Below are 16,771 nucleotides of genomic sequence, written 5' to 3' on the forward strand. Positions count from 1 at the left end.
CGCTCTTACAGTGCCACGCAGGACACGTGCTCCGAACCCACATGAGCCCGTCCGCCCGTGTGTCTGGGCGTCCACAGTGTCCGCAGCGGGGCACGCGCTGGCGGGTGCGGGAGTCACGGAGGAGGCTGCGTTTCCTTCAACCTGGACCTTCGAGGCCTGGAAACCTGGGTGCAGAATAATGTACCCGAGAGAGTTTTGGGGACTACATGGAAAATACAGATTCAAGCCCTGAACCGGCAGATTTTCAGATACAGGCGGTCGAAGGGATGGCGTCCAGCCCTCCACCCAGATTCAGAGCCGAGGGCACGAGCCTCTGTCCTGCTTCCTCTCTCTCTGCGCGTGGAGCTCTGCGGGCCGCCAGCGCCAGTGAGGATGCTTACCTGTCTCCCCGCCTCCGGTCCTCTGTCCCGCACAACTGCTCACCACCCAGGAGCCACGTTACTGTACTCGCCGGGGGCTGGGAGCGCAGCGGATGTCTCCGGAGCCTGGTTTTGCATTTTTCCTGCTACTCTTTCCTGCTGACGGCTTCACTCACTGTTTCTGAGCACAGACAAGCACTCACAAGCAGGCGCTTCACACTTGACTACATTCTGAAGAGCATGATCTCATCCAGGACTTCCATCCCTGATAGCGCTATGGAAAAGGCCTCTCCTGGGCGCCTGGGTTACTCAGTTAAGCATCTGTCTTCGGCTCAGGCCACGATCCCAGGCTGCTGGGATCGAGTCCCAGCTCTGGCTCCCTGCTCCGCGGGAGTCTGCTTCCCCTTCTCCCTCTGCCCCTCCCCCACTCCCACTCTTTCTCTTGACATTTCAAGTAAATAAATGAAATCTTTAAAAAAAAAAAGTCTCTCCTAAAATATTCAAAATTTAATATTTAGTTTTTAATCCACCTGGATATTATTTTTGAGTACGAGAGATAATAATGATAGTTTTTCCAAACACCATTTATTGGGGAAAAAAATCTGTATTTTTCTCCCCGGTGCTGTATCAACTCTGCTGCTTTATTGGTTCCATCATCTTTGGTCTGTCCTGGGTGACTGCCCCCTCCGGCTGGCGTGTCTATCACCCTGTCCTAACTCCACAGCTTTCTGATACATATCAACACATGGGGGGCAAGCTCCTCATCTTTTCCTTCCCAATTCACTCAATTACTCTTTGGCCTTCTCTAGTACGTGACTACCAACTGGTCAGGCTCCCTGGAAAACACTAGTGCTTTTTACCCACTAATTTAAGGAGGATCATGTTGTTTCTACTACTGAGGCATCCAGTTCAAAAATATCTAGTCACTTTTTTTCAGATTTACATGTCCTTTGAGGCTTATAATCACCATACAGGCCTGGTAAATCTTTGAGACCCTATGGAATGTTTTGGAAGAAAAACAGCAACTTTGTCCTGTGGCATCTTCAATTTTTTTTATTATTTTAGGATGCTACTGACATTTTTAAGTTGCATATCCAAAAACTTTCTTGGCAGTTTTGTTTCTCTGATTGTCCATGTATATAATCGTATCTTCTGCAAATAAATGTAATTTTATCTTGTATAATCTTATATGTAATATACATATAATTTCTGAGTCCAATTTTTTTTCTTGCCTTATTGCATTGGTTTGAATTCAGTGGAAGTTTGAAGAGAAGCAGCGGCAGGTGGCTTCCAGCTCATTCCCGACTTCAAAAAGGAGGCTTTTCAGATGTTATCAGTCATTACTAACTATGATTCTTATTCATATCTCTGGGAATGCCCTTCAGGCAAAGAAGTTACTTTGAATTCCCAGTTGGCAAGCCGTTTTTCATCCTGATTGGATCTTGGGTTTTTTTTCAGTACTTTTTATTGAAACACCTGTGATCTTTTTTTAAATCTAGTCTTAGCTCCAGTGTTCTATCAGTTCTGTGTATACAGTACAGGGATCCCACACTTCCAGATGTTACTCTGAGAAACGTGCACAGGACTAAGACTACACTTACTTTGGTGAACACGGAGAATACATAGATGATATTTTTTAAACTTTTTAAAAAACTTCTAATTTCCTTATGAAGTGGACAGCTGTCATCGTGGGGATTCTGAGGCACCGCGAGCTCCCTTTAAAGATTCTCCCCAGAACCTCCTCCTTCAGCCTCTACTTCCCTGACCTGATACAACCTTGATCTTGGTGACGCCTTTAGGAATGGTCCCACCGGTCCTTGAACACTGACTTTGAAATTCCTGCACAGAGGTCTCTGGAACACAGAATTTACTACCATCGTGCTCAGCTAAAACTGAAACCAGCTTATTTCAGCATATGGCTGCAACTCTACTGAATTTTGGAAGATTTCCTTCCAAACCACGACTTCTTGTTTGACTGCATTTCAGCAAGCTAGAGTTTACCTCGTCTTGATTTTTTCACAAAATGTATTTCAGTGACTCCTTTTTGATTTAAGTTTCAGATCTTGAACTAGTTCTTTTTCCCAAAGAAGAGCTCCCATAGCATTTAGTGGGGTTTTTTTCCCCAGTTTTTTTTTTTTTTATTCATTTGTACATGAAACTGTGAGTTCAGTTATCTCTTCAGACACAGCAACATGCTTGTTTTTGAAGCTTCGTCTTTCCGTGAAGACATGAATGAATCTCACAGAAAGTCAGTTCATATTCCTGGAGTTTATTTTCTTGGTTATGGTTCCAGAACTGTATTTTTGTGAGCCTTTCTCCGTTTTGACCTCCAAGCCCGATGAGTGGGAGGAGGTGGGTTTTCCCCATGCGTCTGTCTCCCCTCTCACCTGTCTGCCTCCTTCTATCCGTGCTCGCCCCTCGGCTGGAGGACAGAGTCCACGCCACCCACGCAGCACATCCATCCAGCTCCAGGTCTCATCACAGGAGTCGCGTGATGTCCTGGAAGGGACACTGGAGACCTCGCATGCCCGTCCACAACACCTACAGGACTGGCTTGCATCCTGGTCTCACGGTCGCATCTGTCTCCCCTTTCTTCCTAACACTGCCCTCTCCTCAAACTACAGGGTCTGGATTCTAGGGCAAGTTCTTTCTGGTCTTAGTTCATGGGGTCAGTGCACATATGACCCCATCGCTACAGGTGGAAAGCTTGGCTCTTGGCTCCAGTCTGATGTTCTGGTCACCATTCTCTGTCGGGCAGGAGACTGACATTGTCCACCTCCAGGCTTACCGCTGGCCTGGAGACCAACTGGCCTTTGGCATTCACCTTGCTCAACAGTTGTGTTTCCTTCTCCAGTCCCGGCCGTAGAGACACAAACCCTGGCTTCTGAGCCTGACACCGTCTTTGCCTTCTCGCTGTTCCGCCATCCCCACGAGTGTGGGGCCGAAGGTGTTCCAGTGACACATCCTGGCTGTGCTGTCTCAGCGGAAACCTCGCGATCGTTTTTAAGTGACAGGGCTCTAAATGACTCCTAGTTTTGCCTGTTACTCAGAATATTTCAAACAAAAACACATCATAAAGATTATAGAGCAGAACAGAGATGGTTATTTTGTAGAACCAAGTAGAGAAGAATACAGAATCGAAGTGGGCGAGGCAGGAATTAGACATGTCCGAGGTCAAGGCCTGAGACAGAATTTAGAGATTAAGACAGTCCATGTGTGGCCCTGATGGCTTCTGCTTTGATTTTTACTTTGACTAACATCATAGTAATCAAGAGTTTATGACAGCTGGGCAGGTCGAAGAGATAGAAGAACAAAGTAATAATTGTGTTTAATGAGTAGGTGATTTTTCTTAACTGCAAGAAACAAGTCAAGTCTACAGGCAGTTGGGATACCAATTAGAATTCTAGCATTTATAATAAAAAAAGGTAAATTAAAACATTAGCATTTGAAAGAGGGAAAAAGCTTTCTGAACAAAACAGTGGGTGAAGCCAAGGAGTTCTATTTTTTTTTTTTTTAACAAAATTTTTTAAAGATTTATTTACTTGAGAGAAAAGGAGAGAGACACAGAGAGAGAGGGAGTGAAGACACACATGCACAAAGTGGGGGAGGGGCGGACAATCCCAAACAGGGTCTGCGCTGAGCTCAGAGCCCAAGGCTGGGCTCGACCTAACAACCCTGCGCTCACGACCGGAACCAAGGCCAAGAGATGGACGCTTCAACGACCGTGCCCCACAGTGCCCCACACCGTGGAGTCCTAGCAAAGACCTTGGAGGCTGTCTGCTCGTGCTGCTGTTGGCCACGCCCGGCCACGGGCCTTGCACAGAAGCCACGGAGGGGACAAGTGTGGTTGTCCCCAAGAAAGAGACAGCGACACTAGATCCCAGGGTACCGAGAGCCCGGGAGCAGGGAGCTGGAGTGACCTCAATGTCCTGGGGAGGCTGGAGGTCTTGAGACCAGCAGAAAGGTCAAAAGGTCTCCGTGCGTTGAGCCATTAGAGGATAGAACTCTAGTTTCCACAATAACTCAATGAGATAGGCTTCGTTCTGCCAAGGGGTAGACATTAGGATTCTGTCTTGTACTTTTTAGACCACATTCCCGGGAGGAACGTTGCCCAGAGCAGTCTGACACAGGCGGGTGAGGCCTCCCGCTCTGGGTCCAGCGGGGTGAGCCCCCCTTCCCCCGACTAGGTTCCGATCACACTAAAAAGCCAACGTCCTGGGTCCTAGGAGGCAGTGGGGGCGCCTGGGCCAGCAGACTCTGCAGAGAGACAACCCGAAAGGTGCTTCTGCTGGTCTCCCGGAGGTGCGGAAACCGCGCTCGGGGCGGGGGGAGGGGGACCTCACCAGCAGGGGCTCAGGGGCTCTGCGGGCCCCCCCATCCCCCAGAGGCCCCGCCTCTCCCGTGGTGGGTTTGGGCCGAGTACAACACGTGGTGCAGCCACTTCAGGTGGCGCCTGGGGAGCAAAGCGACCTGGGCCTGGCTCCTGGCCCCGGCTGCCCGCGTCCTGGTCACCTTGGCCTCAGATGGCTGCCCAGGCTGGGCCTCAGCTCCACTGTCAGGAGACCGGGTGTGGCCTTGGCGGGGTCCCCGCGGCCCCTGCAGAGCTCCTGACCCGCGTTCCTGAGTGAGGCTGGCCCCGTGCTTCCCTTGAAGGGCTCTGGTTAAGAATCTGTTCTCTTAGGGCACCTTCCGACGCCCCCACAAGGAATGAAGGTGTTTACCTTTATTTATGAAGGAAATGGGTTATAAGTAAAAGAATCCCCTGTAATTTATTCACACGACGAAAAATTAACGAGCATTAGTAAATTCCTTTCTACTGTAAGAGAAAAAGGAAGATACAACCTGTGATTTAATGAAAGATTTTGCTCTGGATGCTATTCTCCAACACAACAAAGGGGACGCTCCTTATTATTCACGAAGCAGTTGGGCTGCGAAGAGAAGGTTCTATAAACAGCCATTAGCATCTTAATTACACGATAATTCAAAAGACAGCTCCCCTGGAAAAAACTTCAGCCCATAAATCTCTTGGTCTCGAAGTCCAAGAACTGCAACGGACGCCTGAGAATGTGCTCCGGGGCCAGGGCAGGAGTGAGTGGGTCCTCCTGGTGCGGGGCCCGGGGACCCACCTGCCCCGAGGGACCGGCCCCACTGTGGGATGGTCACTCCTCCAGGCCGGACACCGCCCACCGTGCGTGGCAAGGGAAGGTCACCGTAGCGGGCCGTGCCCCGGGCCCCGGGACCAGCAGGAGCAGAGGCTCATTGGCAAGGACGGGACCCCGTGAGTGAGGGGCAGGCTGCCGGTTTTCTCCCGCCACGTATTGGAGCGAGTCCTGGGATCAGTGACTCTGTCCTGGCTGGAGTCTTCTGGGAGGGAAAGACCTCGCTTAGACCCGCTTCTTCCTAAAGGGAAATGCATTGCACAATTGGGGAAAAAAAAGAAAAAAAAGGTTCTCTTAGGGCTTGAGTCTTGCTGCAGAGGACAAAGGTTGACCAGGGTCTTTGTTGGCCTCTCCACCTCCCCAGCCCCGGGCTCCGGGTGGCGTCACCCTCAGGCAGGAACCTTCCACCACACCTCTGGACGGCTCAGGGCGTGAGTCCCGTGTGCCCCAGTGATCCTTTCCCTGCGATTTCTGCAGAAGCTTTGAGCTGGTTCCCGGTGGGAGTCCTGCTGACTTTGGGTTGGGAGTGGACTATCCCTCCCCAAACATGCCCGTGAAGAAGGGGGCTCAGGTCCCCGTGGGGGAATCCAGACGCAGCAGGAACCAGGGCTGGGCAGTGAGGGGACAGATGGCCGCTGCGGAGGGGCTGAGGCCTCAAAGAGGCGCCCGGACCTGTGGCTTTGGAATCTCTTCAAGGAAAGTCTCCCAGAGGAGTTCAAAGCTCCAAGTAAACAGAAGATGCCCGGCACACAGGAGGCCGTGGCACTCGGCACAAACCCACTGCTCCTTCCCCTCCCCCGAGGCCAAGGCGCTTGTCCTCAAACCCACAGGGCTCCAAAAACCAGGGTGGAATCTGGTCATTTTCCCCTCCTTGACATACACATGGAGAAACCGTGACAGCAGACGTCACCCCAAAGTCAGAGTCCAGATGAAAGCAGCTGGAGATGTCACCCAAAGCCCACACCCAGAGCGACCCGGGGAAGCAGCCCACCGCCCCACCCCGGGGCCTGCCGCTGGGGGTCTGGGGCCTCAGTCCCGCACATCAGAAGGAAAACCCAGCCATCTGCTCTCTGCTTCTGGGAGCCTGGTTTTCTGTTTTAGGTTCCACACATAAGCAGGATCACACAGCGTGCGTCTTTCTCCGTCTGGCTCACATCGTGGAACGGAAAGCCTCGGGGTCTGTCCACGTGGTCACAAAGGGCAGGAGCCCCTTCCGTCTCGTGACTGAGTGATAACCCCCGGACGCGCACGTGGCTTACACTCCCGTCTTCTCTATCCATCCCTCCTTCACACGCACGAGGCCACCTCCGCATCTCGGCCGTGGCGAGCGGGGCGGCGGCGGACGTGGGGAGCAGACGTGCTGAGACCCGGGCGGCACTTCCTTTGGATACTTTCCTGGATTGGGGATTTCTGGATCACGTGCCAGCTCTCTTTTAAGTTTTGGAGGAAACCCTGCGTTGACGCACCCGAGTGTGGCGGTCATTTCACAGAATGCATGTTTATAAAATCCGCTGACCGCGGACCATAAGCCTGCACGGGTTACACGTCATTATGTCTCATCACGCAGGAGAAAGACCAGCAGGGGACAGAGCGTCCTCCACGGGAAGGTGGTCCTGCCTCTCTGAACGTCCGCCCCAGAACTACTTCGCTGTACAGACAGGACAACAGACGGATAAAAACATAATCTAAAAATATGGACTAAGAGACGTAAAGAAGAAACACTCTGTGCGGGGGAGAGCAGGCCCAAGGGAGGCAGGGGCCAGCGGACGGGGCTCCCGATGGCCGGCCACGGCGGGGATGGCGGGGGCTGGAGTGTCAATCACAGGGTATCACATACAACCCTGAGTGTAAATAAATACCCGTGAATCCATACTAACATAATTATATGATTGAATCGATCGATATACAGGGAGAACAGACAAATCTCTCAAGCGGAAATAGTCCAAATAATTTGTAGCCCCTTAATATGGGCTGTGCAGAGCGACCTCCTTCCAAGGAAGTCTGCGTGGACAGGAGGGCCTGGCCGTGGAGAAGCTGGACAAGCGCACACGTCAGCCTGGAGATCGAGGTCAACGCGGAGAGCGGCGGGTCGTGTTGACGCACGTGCTCTTGACAGGACGTGACGGCGACACTGTGCCCTGAAACCCACAGCTTCGGTCTGATCACGAGAAGAGCTTCCCACCAATCCCCACAGAGCCCTGCCAGGGTCGCGCCCAGGCCTCCTCGAAGCCGCCGAGGTCGTCGGAGGCACAGGACACGTGCGGGATGAACATGGGCGAGAGAAGCCCAAGGCCACGGGGATGGGATGTGCCGCCCGGGAGGGGTCCTGGGACCGGAGAGGAAAACAGAAAGGAGACGGCACCGGGGGAGAACCGGGGAGATCTGGAGGAGGGTGGATTGGGTTTTGAAATTAAAAATGACGAATAGTAGAAAAGTAAAACAGTAAAAAACAGATTTGACCTGTTAACCAAGGGGAAGCTGGGTGTTGGGTGTACGCGGACTCTGCAGGATCGGTGGGGTCTTCCCCTAAATCTAGAACTGCTCTAAAATAAAAAGCTTTTTTTTTAAAAAAGTACTTAATAAGAGTGATTTGGGGGCGAATCTCCCTGCAGAACTGACCACCCACAGAGGCAGGCCTGCTGGCCCGGCAGCTTCCAGCACGTGTGCACACCCCGGGGCCAGGTGGAGCCCAGGGCGTCCGAGCAGCCCGTCCACAGCCCTGCAGAGCCTCCCCTCTGTTAGGGACGTTTCCAGAAATTGCTAGAAGGATCTTAGGGGAGGCTGGAGGAACCACACCGAGCAGGGGCTCCACAATGGGCTGGGCCTTGCCCTGCTGCCCGCACCTGGAAGTGGAAATTGTCTAAATGGTCTGCGGAAACAGAGCAGGCTGCCAGGTCGGGTACGAGGCCGAGGCCGACGGCTGTTTGGAAGGAGCTCACCTCCAACGCAAGGACACAAGTCGGTTAAATGTTCAGAGGTGGGAAAAGATACGCAGACACGGTAAAGGGAATGCGTCCGTCCGTCTTAGGCAAAGTGCCTTCCGCAGCCGACTATGACCAGGGGCAGATATGGTAACGGAAGGATGGACTGATCCAAGCGAGGCAACGATCCTAAGTGGTCATGACCTTGATGACAGAATTTCAACACACTTGAAGCCGAACGGGCAGAACTGCAGGACACAGACAAATGCATCGGGGCGGCCAGAGCACGCGATGACTCGTCTCGGGAATTCCCAGAGGCAGACGCACGCCCCGCGGGACCGGTGATGGGACGCCTCCGACCAGCCGAGGAGCGGACGTCTGCAGGGCGCCCGCCCGAAGGTGAAGCGTGCGCACGGCTCCCGGCGAAAGTGCCGTGAGGCTCCGTTCCAGGCAGGACGCCCGTCTCAGACGGAAGAGCTCTGCTTAAGGATCGGTGGGGTCTGTCGTTTGTCGACGTTAAATTATAACAGGAATCAGGCTCGGGAAGTTTCTGGAAGAGCCTCCAGATGTGAGGGACTGAGGAACAGGCTTCAAGAGAGCCTGGGGGTCCAAGAAGAAACTAAAGGGGAAGGAGACACTGAGGAGTCACGGGGCATGATTACCTCAAGAGACGCAGAAAAAGCATTCAGAACAGTTAGGACCTGGTTTCTAATGAACCCCCAAAGTCAGGCACGGAAGAGCATTCCAGAAGCGGGAAGGGCCCTGTGCAAAACCTCCAGCCGACAGCACGCATCATCGAAGCTGGGGGACGCACCGTCTTCCTGCCAGATCAGACGTGAGGCAGTGGTCCCTGCTCCCCTCATTCCCACTCGACCTGGTGCTGGAGGGTCTGGCCAACGCAGGAGGCCACGCAAGGACGGAAAGTCGCCCGATGTACAAGGAAGAAGCAGATCCGTCTTTACTCACAGGTGTAAGGAAGTCTGATAGAATCAATAAAAACGTGACTAGATCTAATCATGTCTGAGGTCATCGGGGTGCGGGCTACGAGACCGACGTAAAAACCACGTGGAGTTCTGTACCATGGGAACAATCGGCACCGAAAGAAAAGCACTTAAAATAATACCCGAAATGCCACTTAAAATCGCACCAGAAGTGCAACGAATAGGGCAGAAGATGAGGCCGACATGTGCGCTGAACGCTATGAAATACCGATCAGAGACCTTCAGTGAGACCCAAAGCCGGAAGACGTCATATCCGAGGACGTGAATCGTCTCGAGCTGATCTCAATGTTACGGGGCGTCTCAGCTAAAAACCCAGCAGCGATAAAAAAGAGAACACAACACTGGGGCGCGGTGAGAACACAGAGCGTGCAGAAGGCTCACACGCCCGGCGCAGACGCAAAACGGGAAAATTGTGCCGGAAAACAGCCTGACCCTCTCCCAGACCAGTGAGTGTGGAGCCATCCTGCAAGTTCCTCCCGGTACCCACCCACGAGAAACGAAGACGTGTGCTCACACACGGACATGGACGTGAACGTTCACAGCAGCCTTGTCTGTACGAGGCCGGCCTGAGACAACCCAGCTGTGAATCAACGGGGGAATTCGCGAAGGCCGACAGTGTCCAAGCAGTGAGTCTGCGCTCAGCAGGAAAAAGAAACGAACAGCTTGCTGATACCTACAGGGACATGCATGAACCTCAAAATAATTTAACTGGGTGAGCCCAGCCAGAAAAAAAGGAGACTCTTCTGTATGAGTCCGTGTTTATAGACTTCTAGGAAATGCCATTTAAGGGAGGCCGACGGAGACCAGGCATCGTCTGGGGCTGGAAGGGGCTGAGAGTGACTCGGGGCGTGGATACGTTCATTCTCGTTCCCCAGGTAACGTTTTCAGGGGCCGACACAGGTGTCAGAACATTGAATGCTGCCCTTCAAATATGTGTGGTTAATTCTACACCAGTGGTGTCTTCTGTGCTGGTCCCCTGTGTGTGTGAGCATGGCTGGGCTAAGGTTCCCGGTTGTTCGGCCACACATCAGTCCAGATACTGCTGTGAAGACATTTTTAGGTGAGATGAACATGTGAATCGGCGGCTCTGGGGAAAGCAGATTGCTCTCCACAATGTGGGGGGCCTTGCCCAATCAGTTGAAGGCCTTCACAGAAAACAGACTGAGGTCCCTAAGGAGGAATGAATTCTGCCTCCAGAGCTCAGAGAGACACTCTTTTCTGGGTCTTCCTCTTGCTGGCCTGCCTGGAAAATTCTGGAATTTCTAGCCTACCCCCACGTTTCCATGAGCCAATTCCTTAAAATACTTTTCTCTCTCTCTCAGCTATTGGGTCTGTTTCTCTGGAGAACCCTGGCCAGTGCACCTCCGTAAAGCCATAAGGAACAACGTCCAGACCCCGCTGACCGCATATTCAGATCTCCAAGAGGAAGTATTGCACAGGAAACCTACAACAAAGACCGTTTGCGGATGGTGCGAGCCGGACACACACGGTTGTTACACCTGCCATGGTCTCAGTGAGACTTTTCTGTATTTTCAAACTTCCCCAAAATTTAAAGGCAATTTGTTCCCCAAATTAAAAGTTCTGAATAATCAATGGTAAGAAGACAAACCCATGGGGAGCAAACCCGGCCGGGGGTGTGGACAGGTGGTTCTCGAAAGATGTGAATTGACGGATGCACAAAAATCGTAAATGGGAAGGACATTAACAGGTGTTTGTCACCTGAGCCACTGTCCCTGGCTCTCTCCTGGGGACAATAGCGGGGCTGGCGTGGGCAGCCTGAGATGTCCTCACGGGCTCTTGGGAGGAATGTAATCTAATACATTTTCCGGACGTCTATTTGCCAACTATAGAGCAAGGCCTTCAAGTCGTGTTCTTATTTGGACCCGAGAATTCGAGTTCTGTGGTTGATCGTCCTATACGTAAGCGCGTCTGTAGGAAAGGACTTGGGGACGAGCGTTCACTGCCGAGACATCCGGAGGAGCAGAGTGCCGCAAAGTCCCAGGGTCCAAACGCTGATGAAGCAGTGGTGCTATTTATTCAGGACAGTGTCGCCCAGGGCCATGAAACGGGGTCCCAGTCGCTCACCGCCGACCGAAGGACACGGTTCACGACAGACCCGCAGAGCCGTGTGCGAACAAAGGAGTAACGTCACCAACAAAACCCTGGGGCGGCTGTCTGGGGGCATCATGGAGACGCGCTTCCTTTCTCCGCCTCGTCCGTCCTTTACAAAACCGTCTTTAAATGGACATAATTCCACGACTTCGGAGCGTGCTGTCTGGGGCACCGCGGCCGGCCCCAGCCTCAGCCACCCCTCCCTGCGCCACCGCGGAACGGCCCCGGCACGTCCCCTCGGCCCCCATGTCGCAGCGTGCACACCCATGCACAGGTGTCGGGGGCCCCCTCTCTCTAGGCAAAGGGCTTGGGATGACGCCTGGAACATACCATGGAACAGAGAAACACGACTTCTCGTCACTGACCTTGAGTGGGTGGAAAGAGCCGTCGCCCCTCGAAATCACGCTCTCATTGCACCCACCGACTCTGTGAAAAACCGTTTCCAGGGCTGAAATGTTAGGGCCCTCTATTGCCACGGGGCTCGCGGTCGGCTGTTGGCCCCTGCCAACCTGCCGACCCCCCGTGCCTCTTGCTTGCAAGGCTGGCTCCCCATCAGCCCACTTGCCTGCGGAGAAGTGGCCTCCCGGACGCTGTCGTCCCCACCTGGCCAGCACCTGTCTCAGGCAGACCCCTACACCTGCTGGGGCCGTCCGGTCTCCTGCCCTCCCTGCTCCCGCATCTCTCGGGGCTCGGGGGCATCTCTGCAAACTGCACACGGGACGCATCGTGGCCAGCAGTGAGCCTGCAAAGGAAAACCTGCAACTGTTTCTGGAGGAGGCACAGACAGGCCCAAGACTGTCGGCCCGTTAGCTGCCTGCCACGCATGGACCGCTGTATGTCCTTCCCAAAACCGTGCCTGCCCTCCCATAAAATACACCGCCCTCCCCAATGCCCAAGCGGACACCCCCAAATCTTACCCAGTTTAACATCCAGCTAGGAATCTCTCGGTCAGCCTGGCAGTCCATGACCTCAGTGACCAATGTCCCATGCCCGGTACGGAAGGGCAGAGAACAGGAAAGCCACAGACCACACCCCTGTGTTCTGCAGGAGAGCAGTGACAACAGGCACACACGCCCCGTGCAGGGGACGCTGGCGTTCCCGGCCCAGACCTGGAGGGAGCGCCACGTCCAGCCCCCCTCACATGCCACTCCTCCTCCATGGGCCACTCGACGTGTCTGGGGCTCCCGCGGCCCCCTGAGCCACCAGATGCAGGACGCCCCATCGGTGGGCCAGGACACAGTTTGGGGCTTGGGGGGACCCAGGACCTGCTGGAGGCTACAGGTCAGGATCCCCAGTCAGCGCAGCGTGGAGTGGGGCTGGGGACTGAGCGTCCACTAAACTTACTCGGCTCTCAGAGTTGAAGGTGCTGTGGGTTCTCGCCACTCTCCACAGCCAGCCAGTCGACGACGACAGACTGTCACTTGGCAGCTTTGGGATCAGGAGCCGCGCTGTTTCCTAGCAACAGAACTCGGCGCCCCGCTCATCCCCCATCCCCAGCTCCCATCGAGGTCTGGGCCCGGCCCCCCGGGAGCCGCCAGCGCCTGCCGCTGCCTCCGGCCGGCCTCCCGGCTGTGCCTTCTGGTGACCCGTCCTCCCCTCACCCTGCCACTGCCCTGACCAGCCGCCCTCTCTCCCGCCCAGCCTCCCCAGCTCCCAGACTCTCCACCACCCTCTGACTCCAAGCCTCAGGCACGGCGGGCTCTGTTCTCTCTCCTCTTCCCGATACGGTCGTCCGGACCCAGCACAGACTTGGCCAAGACACTCCAGATCCATGAGTTGCTCCTGCCTGACCGACGTTCTTTGCTTGGACAAAAGCTGGTCGGGCTCCTGATTGTTCTCCGAGGCCCACCTGGGCACCTCCTTGTGCCATCTGGATTTAGCAAGAACCCTGCTATGTCAGTTCTACCAGAGCTCCCACCCCCATCCTCCTAACAGCCTCCCAGGCTCCCCATCGTCCAATGTCCCTCCATGGAGATGCCTGGTCCCCGGGCCGGCCTGCAGCCATGGTCCTGTCAGGCCGGCGTAGCCAGAGCCCCTGATCCTGCAGCCTCTCCCCGACAGCACGAGCCCGTCCCAAGGGCCCCCTGTCCTTGTGGACGGCCCTGTGCCAGGCCGGCCTCACCAGCTTTCACAAGCGTCTTTGAATACCTTTTCCTTTTACCTGTCCAGCCCTCATGTCACAGCCATGGGACTCTCATGGAGGAAGCAGGTCGCGCCACACACCGCACCCTCCTTCCGCGGGGGGCGCTCCCCCACTGCCCACCCCCAGCATCGCCCTCCGACCTTGGCGTGACCCCTCCAGTTCACCCTCCCACACTCGACGCAGACCACATCCCTCCGGGAGCAGCCGTGCCACGCAGAGAGAATTACAGCAAACACGCCCGTCAGTGAGCAGCCCGCGTGCACGAAATGAATTAGGACACAATGGAAAATACCACAGTATAGCAAGAGTGTAAGTATGGTCTTGCGAAGCTGTCATGTCACGTGTGTGTGTGTGTGTGTGTGTGTGTGCACACGCGCACTTGTCCTGAGGACGGCTCGACTAACCTGCAAACCCACTGGGCCGGAAGCTTCCCTGGCCCGCCCTCCCGGCGCACCTGCCAGGCAAGCCTCCGGCCCCTCCCCTCGGGGCGCGGCCTCTGGGCGCTGCTGGTGCTGGTGTCCTCGTCTGTTTCCCAAACCAAGCCCACAGTTCCAGGGGCCAGAAAGTGTGTGTGTCGTGGAACTCGCCGCGTCCCGCAGCGGCATCTGGAAGGTGCTCGCGGCACGGACCGGCGTGCGGGACTGCCCACAACAGGAGACGAGATGGGATGGACTGGACGGGAGGTGACGGATGCAGCACGTCGCGTCCTTTTTAGCAGGATAAAAGGCTTCCATCAGACCGGGGGGCGTAGAGCTAGAGAGGCACCACCCCCCCCCCCCCCCGGGGCGGGAGACTGCAGGGACTCTGCGCGAGGGAGCCCCTTCCGGCCTGGGGGGCGGACCCCAGCCCCACGCACCTGACCAGGGCTCCCACCCCTCCTCCCTCAGGCTCTCAGGAGCCCCGGGGCTGCAGCACCTACACACCAGCGAAGGGAACCAGCGTGCTGCGTGGGGAAGATACCAAGAAGGAAGTCAGACCGCTTGAATTAAACAGGAATAGAAAATTTACGGAAAAAATCATCCTGGACACAATGACATTACAGCCTCTGGTGAGGGCTCCTCACTGAGCCGCCCACGGGACTGGGAGAGGTGGCTTGGCCTGGACTGGTCCTGTCTGCCTCAGTTTTCTCCGCATGGGTGTGTGTGTGTGTGTGTGTTGTGTGTGCATGTGTATGGTGTGTGTGTATACGGTGTGTGTGTGTGAAAGGATGTGTGTGCGGTACGTAGGTACCACGTGTGTGTGTGTGCACGTGTGTATATGGTGTGTGTGTCGTGTGTATGTCATGTATGTGTGTGTCTCGTGTGTGTGCAGTGAGTGTGTGCTGGTGGGTCCCTCGCGCCCACAGCAGGCTCCGAGCAGCCGTGATCACAGGCTCCATGGTCTCCTCATAGGCCCAGCAGGCCAGGGCCGGAGGGGACGAGGGATGTTGGGACCATTTTTTGCTTCAGGCCCTCTAGTGGCTCCTGGGAAAGGGTCTCCAGTTCCAGCAAGACCTCATGGGGTTCTGGGAGCCCTCCCTCCTCATGCAGGCCAGAAGACCCCTGAATCAGGAAGGATGAGCTCATGTCAGAAGAGGCCCCGACCCACGGGAAGCCAGCACTCGGGGTGGGTGGTGTGGCTGCGGACCGCAGTGCCCAAGTCGGGGGGGGGGGGGGCTCTGCTGAGCATCTGGTCTCCGGGGCTCGTCTTGCTGCAGGGACCTGAGAGGGAGGAGTGAGGTTGGAGACTCTGACCTCAAAGGACATACTTGATCCTGGCTCCTCTTGTTTACAGGAATGAATCCGTTTTGCTGATGATAATTAACTATGCAAATAAAATGAATTATACTAATTGTCATCCTGCTTACACAGTCCAGCACCTAGATGGGAGTTGGGAGACCCGAGACTGGGGCCTGGTAGGGGAGGGGCAAGGACACAGCTCGCCAAGTTCCTGGGCAGGGCGCAAAGGGCAAGGCGCCCCATGGAGGACAAGGAGGATGCTCGGGAGGGGCTTGTGTCCCTGCCTGGCAGTGCTCGAGCTAGGGAGACCAGGAGCCCTCGGGCGCTGACCTCAGCTGACTCTGCAGGGCTCTGAGACTGCGCTCTTTGTGGGTTCCAGACACCAGCGCACGCACGACCCAGAACAGCGGTGAAGGGCGCATCTGGGAAAAAGGCCCGAAGCACCCTGTACTCACAGTAAACTCTGGGACCCGGCGTCGCAGGCCTCTGCGGAAAGGAGTCGGGGCTCGTGGGGCCCACGGGCCACACAGCCCAAGTCCACAAACTTCGCGCTGGCCAGGCCTGTCCTCCCCGCGTGGTGCCCAGGCAGCGGGCGCGCCCGGCCGTCTCTGTCGCCATCCAGAGGCGCGGCTTGGGCGCGGCGTCCCCTCGGCCTGCCTCCCCCGCCAGTCCCAGGGACCGCGCCGGGACCCCGCGGCGTCGGGCGCGCGCACCGGGCGCGCCCCTCCCATTGGTGGCCGGGCGCGCCAAGCCCGGGCGCGCAGCGACGCCCAGAGCCGCGGGGCCGGCGTCCCCGGGCTCGGCGGGCGCGGGCGCGGGCGCGGGCGCGGGCGCGGGCGCGGGCGCGGCGCGGGGCGGGCCGGCGCGGGGCGCAGTGGGCCGGAGCCCGGGCGCGGCGGCGGTGGCGGCGGCGGCGGAGGATGGCGCGCGCGGGGCCCGCACGTGGAGGCCGGCGCGGGGGCGCGGGCAGGGCCGGCTGCTGAGACGCGCTGCTGCCCCCCGCGCGGGCGCCGCGGCTTCAATGGCGCCATCGCCCAGGACCGGCAGCCGGCAAGATGCGACCGCCCTGCCCAGCATGTCCTCAACTTTTTGGGCGTTCATGATCCTGGCCAGCCTGCTCATCGCCTACTGCAGTGAGTACCGCGCGGCCGGGCCCCCGCACGGCCCTCCGGCCCCGGCCCCCGGGCCCTCCCCCGCCCCGGCCCGGCCCCGGCCCCGGCCCCGGCGGCCGCCAGGAGTCGGTGCGGAGTTGCCGGCTCGCGGCGCGCGGTCCCCGGGTCCCGCCGCTCCCCGCTGGGCCAGGAGGGAGCGGGGCCGCCCGGGCACTTCGGAAGCGGGCGCCGCCGCCGAGCCTCCCG

The 16,771-nt window shown here is 56.6% G+C and overlaps 1 protein-coding gene and 1 long non-coding RNA gene across 5 annotated transcripts in view; one reads left to right on the forward strand and one right to left on the reverse strand.

The window, feature by feature from the left end:
* LOC131839634 (uncharacterized) overlaps nt 1-16,101 on the reverse strand; it is a 32,070-nt gene extending 15,969 nt beyond the window's left edge. For 2 of the 4 annotated variants that reach the window (XR_009357026.1, XR_009357024.1), the window contains exon 1: nt 15,869-16,101. This is a non-coding gene — a long non-coding RNA (uncharacterized LOC131839634). Of the gene's footprint in view, nt 1-12,125; nt 12,295-12,469; nt 13,423-15,868 lie in introns of those variants that run through there. The other 2 variants (XR_009357027.1, XR_009357025.1) reach the window with 2 other exon arrangements.
* Nucleotides 16,102-16,347: 246 nt separating this feature from the next.
* TAFA5 (TAFA chemokine like family member 5) overlaps nt 16,348-16,771 on the forward strand; it is a 170,886-nt gene continuing 170,462 nt past the window's right edge. Inside the window, exon 1 of the mRNA XM_059187304.1 lies at nt 16,348-16,546. Coding sequence (XP_059043287.1) covers nt 16,435-16,546 — 112 coding nt within the window. The 5' untranslated portion in view covers nt 16,348-16,434. The remainder of the gene's footprint in view (nt 16,547-16,771) is intronic.

This window comes from Mustela lutreola, chromosome 8 (assembly GCF_030435805.1).
Source record: "Mustela lutreola isolate mMusLut2 chromosome 8, mMusLut2.pri, whole genome shotgun sequence".
Taxonomy (NCBI): domain Eukaryota; kingdom Metazoa; phylum Chordata; class Mammalia; order Carnivora; family Mustelidae; genus Mustela; species Mustela lutreola.